Raw genomic sequence first — 8,980 nt, forward strand, 5'->3', positions numbered from 1 at the left:
TGGGGAAAACGACAAGTGGTTTTATTGAACATGTTATGACATATATGGCAACAGGAAGTATAGTATAGACAAAAGTCATACACAGAGTTGAGCAAGCAGTGACTAGTAATTAAGCCCCGTAGAAAAAAAATGTCTAAAGATCTACTCTTACTTAGGGTGAAGATCATTATAATCATCGGGACCATAGGACTCAAATAATTCAGCAAAAAATCCATTCTTCCTTCTTGGGTTGCATCCCATGTCTTCACATAATCTATCATTGTACCAAGTAGGAAGAAGTCCAATGCACGGTGTACGGGATTCTTCACGGGAGTAACGCTTCATGACCTTTTCACATTCAAGGACATCCCTCTGCATTGCTTTAACACTTGGTAATCTAAATCCACCATCCATGAAATATGCTAGCCACTTAGACCGTAGTTCCGAAGTGTAGACATTCGCATAGTTGTCAGAATATCCGATGACCGCAAGTTGTGGAATCTTAGGATGTATGCACTCCCTGTGAAACAATAATCAAATAAATTATTCAATAAAGACTTGATGTATGTAAAAAAATATGACTATCAAAGTGATGACCTATAAAGTGGTGTCGCCGTGGATGTTGAGCCAACGACAATAGTATGAAAGTACTTTGAGATGAACATGTCCTTGATGTTTTGATCACCATTGAATCCTGTTCCAAATATAACTATGTCACTCTTTACCAATGTAGATTCACCTTCAACAAGCACACCTTCTTTGCAAAAGCCGAAGGTCTTTGACTTTTTAATAACTATGATGCCTTCCTCTAAATTCTTGTAATGGTCCTTGGGTGTAGTGGAAAGCATACACCCCACCATCCCCTCAAAAAAGCTATGGTCGGGCACCATGCCATGCTTCTTCATTGGAATGGAGTAGTAGCTCTCAGCAAACTTTGAAATCATCAACCTCTTCTCACACACAAAAGAAATGTACACATGTCTGAAATTAGTCTAAAACAAAACCATTTACACTTCCAATAATATTGAGATTATGAATTATATAAAATGGAAACATGTTGTAGTACCAATGGAGTCAAGACGGTAGCTAATATGCTAAGGAGGAAACCTTCACCGGGCTTGTGAATAAGGAGTTCAGCAAAACGAGTTAGATAGAAATTTGATATGTTAATACCCCAAGCATAGAAGTTCGGTATGATCCATTGCTTGGTTCGGACAACCATTGTGCATGGTTTCTCCGTACCTAAATAACAATTAAAATAGAAAGTTATAAAAATATAATCGCAATGTTTCGTTTTTATCTAGGCAACTATAAAGATGAAGATTATATAAGCATGATAGGCAATGCATACATCGGAATGCTTTAGAAAAATGGACATAATAATGTTTCAATTTCATTAACCAAGAGAAACAAGGTATGTTTAATTGAGGATTGGATATTTTTACCATTTATATTTGCACATTCATTAGCAATGTCAAGGGCTGAATTTCCATAGCCAACAACAGTCACACACTTGTCCTTGATCATCTCCTTAGCTTTCTCGCTACCCATTTTGGAGTAGTCCATGGAGTGGATCACTTTCCCATCAAATGCTTCTGGGCCTCTACCGGGAGGGAATTTGGGTATGTTGGGACAATTGCTAAACCTTCCCGTACAAAGAATCACAAAGTCTACCGTGTGTACCTAGAGAAAGGGAATACATGTTTATGAACAGTCACATGAGAAAAGTTAATTAGTGTAACACCCTGGCCCAATATGAGTTATAACTAGCCCACCTGTAGGGTGGACCCATATATATGTAGCACTCCCCTGACACTTTCATCTTTGCATCATGTAAAAGGGTTAGCCCAATGGTGCTATATTAGGAATACAAGGCTGGACCAAAGAAAGGGTCGTCGTTTACTTGGCAAACTATTGTGGCTGGAATTCAGACTTTCAAGAGAGGTTGTGTATGGCGGGTTGGAACGGGCTCGCAAATAAATATTTGTGATGATCGACCTTGGATTCCTTCTAGTGCATCAAGAAAGGTTATAACACCTAGAGCAGGGACAATGTTATAACACCTAGTGGAGGAAATTATAGACCCTCACACAGGACAGTGGGATCAGGAACTTATTAGGTCCGTCATTAAACCGGTAGATGTTGCTAGAATAATTCAAATTCCTCTCCGGATGGAGGCCATGAAAGATCTTGTGGTGTGGCAGTATACAAGGTCAGGAACCTTCTCGGTTCAGTCGGCGTACCACGCGGATTTTAACCATTAGTTTAGGAGCCAAATAGCCAGGTCGGACGGATAGGGTAGCGTTCAGTTAAACTGCATATGGAAATAACTTTGATAACTACATACTCCAAGGAAAATAAAACACCTTGGGTGGAAGGTGCTCAGGGGTGTACTAGCATGCATGGGAGTCTTAGCCGGAAGACACATTCCAGTCCTTCTGCAATGTCTAGTTTGCAAGACCGGGATCGATGACATTCAACAGGTTTTTTTTCTGTTGTCCTCAAGCATGCAAGGTTGGGTAGCGCTTGGGCTAAAATCTGCTAAATTTTTTTAAATAATACATTTTTTATTAAATTACAGAAATATTACGCTGAAAAAAGAATTTTCAAAAATAATACACCGTCGGCCCACTGCAGGCCGACTGAACCCAGTCAGCCCACAGCAGGCCGACTGGTGGCCCATCAGCTTGCTGCTGGTCGATTGGGCTGTCGGCCACCAGATGAAGCCCAGTCGGCCTGCAGTTGGCCGATAGGCCTGCAGTGGGCCGATAGGCCTGCAGTGGGCCGACTATGCTCAGTTGGCCTGCTGTGGGCCGACTGGTGCATGCCTATTTTTAATAATACATGATGATATTTTTTAAAAGTATATATTTTAACACGTTATGAATACATGGTAACATTTCTTTAAATACATTTTTAATGGAAATACCATTTTTTTAAACCACACAACATTTTTTAAAATTGTATAGCTTTTCTGAAATTTTCACAAACTTTTTTTAGAAACACACGAATATTTTCTTAAAATGTCATGATTTATCTAAACATTTTTTAACCCACGTGATATGTGAGTATATTGATTGTAATATCATCTTATATTATGGGATGAAGGGAGTACCATTTTTTACAATGTCATGGATATTTTTTGGAAACACGAGAATATTTCGAGCAAAGGTGACGTACATTCTTTAAGTGGCACGAACCATTTCTTTTACATTATGCAAACATTGTTTAACATTCTTTTCATATTTTCCAAAAAAATTGCATGCATTTTTTGAAAGGCGGGAACCTTTTTCCATTGTGATGAACATTTGTTTTGAAAGTTATCGACATTTCCAAACTGCGCTTTTCCCGCCACCCATTTCCCGCCAACCCTTTCCCGCCACCCGTTTCCCGCCAACCTTTCCCGCCATACCGCAGTCGTTCTTTCCCGCCATTTTCTCCTCTCTACCTATAAAACCCCCTTCAGACGGAGGTGGATAAGCATTGCAGTGTAGTGTAGTTGAGATGTCCCATTATCCTTTCGATCGTAGTTTTCACCCTGGGATGAGCAGGACTCTTCTGAGGCTAGCCACCGATTTCAGGATGGATAATAGGATAGTTTCATGGGACGAACTCACCGGTAGTGACACCATAGTGAATGAGTTGGCTCACCAATTACGTAGGTCTGGGTGGCCTGAAAGGACCTATGAGGAGGTACGTAAAGAACTTCTTAGGTTGCATGACAAGTGGAAGAAGGTAGTGGTGCCGAAGAGTGAAACTTTCAGAAGGATTGCAGCAAATAATCCATGTTTATGGACTGAGGAGAGCGAGGACGAAGATGATATCTTCATGCCGCCGCTTCCGGGTTCTGCATCGTCGAAGGGGAAGAGTTCTTCATCATCGAAGGGCAAGGTTTCTGCATCGTCGAAGGGCAAGAGTTCTTCATCATCGAAGGATAAAAATTCTGCATCGTCGAAGGGCAAGAGTTCTTCATCGTCGAAGGGCAAGAGTTCTGCATCGATCGAGGATGACGATGATGGCTTCATGTAGTTTTTATGCTGTATGTTGTGAGTTCAGTTACGTGCCATTTAATGTAGATGTAGTTCTATCTAGTTGTTTGTAATGTCTCGTTGTATGAATATTATGTTCTATCTAAATATGATCTTGTAGTTCCGATAACAGAGTACTAAAATAGGGTAGGCATATGTCTCGTACATAAGTACATAGTCATTTGTCTCATACATAGAATAGACATAAGTCTCACACAGAAATAGATGGTAATGTCTCTACTGATAGATAGGAGCGTCAATGACGACGTCTGGCCTGACGGGGAGGCAGATCTCGAATGACAAATTCATCACATATAACTCGGTTTCCTGTAGCAATGCAACTCAACAACCCTTTTCCATTCCCATTCGCTCAGCATTTCTTGAATCTTGCCATCATCAGTTATGTCAATCAATTTTCTTTCCCCAGGGCCATCTGACTGCTTCCTGCTGACGTAGTACACAAAATCGTCTTCCTTCAACCCTTGATTCAACATGAATTTAGTCTTCAACCAATCAAAAGTGAAATCCACTTCACGATCTGACCCTTGTACTTGCCTGTGAGAAAAGTACCGTCAACACATATCACCGGTCGGCAATGCCTGAAAGCTTCGATGCATACACCGAAAGAGAAGAAGAGACGATGCAACACCCTCACAGTTGGGAACTCTGGCATGAACATGTCTTGGATATCGATATAGGTGCCTGGATTCCGCTGCTGCAGGGTGTGGAGGAGGTGGACAACAGAGTCATATGCATCAAAATAAGAACCAAATCTCCTCTCAAGCGCTGCATGCTTAGCCCTCCAAGCCTTGCCATAAGAAATTCTGAACTTCAACCTGGCGAAGACTTTTGTCTGGACTGCCTTCACTTCCATAGCTTTGCCTTGCACTATCTCATCGTAAAACAATCGAGCAATAAGCGTGGATGAAAGGTTGGCATGATCTTGAGGGATGCTGGGAATAAGACAAGTGTGATTAACTAAGTCACTTATCACCCAACTTGTGCCATACTTAGGGAGAAAGCCGTGCACCCTTGCGGGACAATCTGCGTTCTTACATACCATTGTCAGGAATTTCTGACTGGACACCTCAGCTTTGAAAACCCTTTGCGTGGACATTGCCCAATTAATTATTGCATCCTTCAGGGCTTGCTTGTTCGGATACATAGCACCCGTCGCAATATTGTTCTGGTGATATTGCCAGGCTGAATCATGTCCATCATTCACGGTCATTGCAGATGAGAAGTCATGATTCCATCATGCAGGATTCGGGACCTCCTCTGCATTTTCTTCTTCATCTGACTCGTCAGAATCATCGGCATGACCCCTTTCAACATCGGTGTCTTCTTCTTCCATCTGGTTCTGCATGTGCCCATCTACCTCGTCAGCGTCCACCTCGCCATTGTAATCACCATCGGCATTTCCTCCTTCTACCTGACTACTCTGCCCTGGTTCATAACCATAAGCATTTCCTCCTTCTACCTGACTGCTCTGTCCTTGTTCGTAACCATAAGCATTTCCTCCTTCTACCTGACTGCTCTGTCCTTCGTACCCACCCTCGCCTTCATGTGCAGTGACCTCCTTCACGACGGGAAGCACTAAAGCAACAGGATTGCATCCCCTTCGTTCACAACCTTGTAACCACCGCACCCAATCGAAGTCTCCCTCTATTGGCCTCAAATAAAAGTAAATTTTTGAACTTGACCATGTCCACAATGCATGAACACCGACGGTGTGTGTTTCAGTATCAAGACCTAAACTTGCCGCAATCCATTTTTTCAACTGACTAACAGACCATGTTTGTGGTGCGCTGATTGCCACCTCTATGTGAGTAAATTCACTCAGATCTGCTCCCAACTCATTTGTTTGGACAGTACCAGGACCATAGTAAAATCTCAACTTCACTACATCGGACATCTCGACTCACCTATTTTTTTTCAACAACGAAATACAAGTATTAGACATGTCTATATATTACCAGGACCATAGTAAATTTCACGATCAATATAATTTAATCTATGTGGACGATTATGATGAGTTGCTTGACTCTTGTTTTAATAATAATATAATAAATAGGCCCATGTTTACTAATAATAAATAGGCCTCAAATAATAATAATAATATAACCGACAAATATGATAATTCAGTTTATTTGAATTATATGGCCCATGTTGATGTATTTTTAATTTTAATCAATTTTAAAAAAAATTGTCTCTCCTTTCGAACTTTTTATTCATGTTTCCAACTTCTTATCACGCACCTGTGTACGTGTCAACTATTAAGCAACAACTTATTATCCCCACTAACAACTAATACAATTCACACACCTAAAACTATATTACGAAAATTTGCCGTAGCAACTACAAATATTTACGTATACTACCGGGGCAAATAACAATAATCGCACACAAATTTAATTTCACATCGAACGAAGCGTGCGTGCGAACGAATAATATTTGCGTATACTACCGGGCAAATAACAATATTTACGTATACTACCGGGCCAAATAAAAATATTTACGTATACTACCGGGCCAAATAACAATAATCGCACACAAATATTTACTTATACTACCGGGGCAAATAACAATATTTACGTATACTACCGGAGCACCTACAAAAAAAATGTGGGCTGAAATATACCCTTGAAGCGTGCGTGCGAACGAAGAACGACGAACGACGAACGACGAACAAAAAACTGCCGGTGCTCCGGCTCCAACGAAGAACGCCGAACAACAGCTTCACCTCCACCACACTGCCCCAACTTCACCACCACCACACTGCCCCAACTTCACCACCACCACCTCCACCAAAATGCTCACCACGACCACCACGAGCTACCCCGTCAGTAGATCGACACCTCTTTTGGCTGCCCTAAATGAGTTGAACCCATTCACGGTGCCAAAATCGCGAAAATGTTGCTCATTTAGGTGCACAAATGGGTGCCATTTTTCTGTAGACAGAGGAGAAGGAAGAACACAGAAGAAAGGAGCAACGGGAGAAGAAGAATGGAGGAAGGAGAGGATAAGGCCGGGCCGGCCAGCGTGTCAGGTGGCAGCCCCCTGTCGGCCAGCAGCTGGCCGATCGGCGGGCGGTAGGCCGACAGGGGCGCACAAGCCGACAGCCCACTGCCTCCCCCTCGCGCGACGTGGCCCGACCAACCACAGGCCGCCGCGTGTCAGCCGGGCCTGCAGTCGGCCTGCTGCTAGCTGATTGGCCTGCTGTGGGCCGATTAGGCCTGCTGCTAGCCGATCGGCCTGCAGCGGGCCGACGGTGTATTATTTTTGAAATTTTTTTTTTCGCGTAATATTTATGTAATTTACAAAAAATGTATTATTTAAAAAAAAATTAGCCTAAAATCTGCTACAGATGAGGCGGTAGCATAAGAAATGCTAGATTAACATTTCTTTTTTGTTGACCTCAGGCACGCAGGACCGGGATTGATAACATTTTTTACACACATTTAATATTTTACAAATGCTAGATTAACAGTTTTTTCAACAATTTTATGTATAGGGTAATCTCCTCCTCCCCCCTCCTCTCCTTCGACCAAGGCAGCCTCTCCTCCTCCCCCCTCCTCTTATGTGTGACTCTCCTCTTATGTGTGACTGTCCAAACAACAACATGGCATTTTCTGTGGTTTTTACAGGGATCTCATGCGAGCAGGAAAATCCCCGCTTGGGGGTTTATTGCCCAGGCTTTTCCATCACCAACAACCAAATGAGCCCTAACAGGATAGTAGCCCCCCCCCCCCCCCCCCCCCCCCCCCCTCAAACAAAACGGTGCGGTAGGTGTGAGGAGTATAACATTAGGTCGCCATCCTTTCAAGAAGAAAGTAAAGGTCGCCATCCAAACCAATATATATAGTCGCCATCTTGACTCTCGAGAGATTAGGACTACTGCCATTTACATGATGGTTAGGTGGTGGTTGCGTTGCGTGGGTGCATGCTTATCTAGAAAGAATTGAGAATTCCATACATGAACTTTCCCTCAACACTCGACTCCCATTGCTATGTGATTATGAGAACAAGCTCGAATCAAGAAGGCTCAGCAAGATTGGATTTTGTGGTCAGAAGATCTTGAAGACCATGACCACGAACAAACCAAATAGTACCAAGTTTATATCTACTTGAATATCATCATCCTAATCCTATATGAAAAAACGTTTGCGCAGTAGTAGCATATCATGTCGTTACCTCTATGTGACCCTCGGCGTCGGCCACCGTGAGGCGCCACTCCCCGTCGCCGGAGCCGAACGCCTCGCCGCAGCCGGCCCACTCGTCCCACGCCGCCACCTCCTCCTCCGCGACGCCGACGTACTCCATGCCGGTCACGCGGTGGCCGAGCCTGACGCAGTCGAGCACGTCGAAGCGGCGCGCGTAGGCGTGGAGGTAGTCGGCGACCTGCCGCTGGTTGGGGAACATCTCCGTCACGGAGTCCGGCCAGGGGAAGTCGGAGTACCGGTACATGTGCCGCGGCGCCTGGAGCCTGGTCCCCTCCATGGCGCTCGGCCACACGCCGCCCACGGCGTCGCCCGCCTCGAAGACCACCGGCCGGCACCCGCGCTCCAGCAGGTGCTTGCACGCCGCCAGCCCGCTCACGCCGGCGCCGATGATGGCCACGCTCCTCTTCTCCAGGCCCATCGGTTGATTTGTATGTTTGTGTGCGCCGTTGACGACGGCCGGCGTGAAAGAGGGTGCTACTGTGCGGGAATCTGATCACTAAGCGGGGTGGGCGGTGTTTATGTAGGTGGTGACACAGAGAAAGCGAAGGATACCTCACAAAACTCTCTAGTGAAAGCGATGCATGCAGTCCCCGGCCGCCCGGTGTTTAATTACCGGAGCCAGCAAGTATGGTTTGCTCCATCGAATATTGAAGAGAAGGAAACTATTGGATAAGTCAAGCATGGTAGCATGGTAGCAATACGAGAATTTACCTAGCGACCGCTACAAGCACTGTAGCAAGCTGAAGGTGC

At 44.2% G+C, this 8,980-nt stretch overlaps 1 protein-coding gene across 1 annotated transcript; it reads right to left on the reverse strand.

Annotated features, from left to right (window-relative positions):
• On the reverse strand, window positions 1-8,735 carry LOC123166749 (probable flavin-containing monooxygenase 1). Its single transcript, XM_044584548.1, has 5 exons — window positions 8,202-8,735; window positions 1,425-1,662; window positions 1,046-1,221; window positions 577-929; window positions 1-499 (listed from the first exon to the last, which is right to left on the reverse strand). The coding sequence occupies exons 1-5, from the start codon at window positions 8,646-8,648 to the stop codon at window positions 148-150; spliced, it is 1,566 nt and encodes a 521-aa protein (XP_044440483.1). The 5' UTR covers window positions 8,649-8,735; the 3' UTR covers window positions 1-147.
• Window positions 8,736-8,980: the final 245 nt, after the last annotated feature.

Source organism: Triticum aestivum, chromosome 7D (genome assembly GCF_018294505.1).
Source record: "Triticum aestivum cultivar Chinese Spring chromosome 7D, IWGSC CS RefSeq v2.1, whole genome shotgun sequence".
Taxonomy (NCBI): Eukaryota; Viridiplantae; Streptophyta; class Magnoliopsida; order Poales; family Poaceae; genus Triticum; species Triticum aestivum.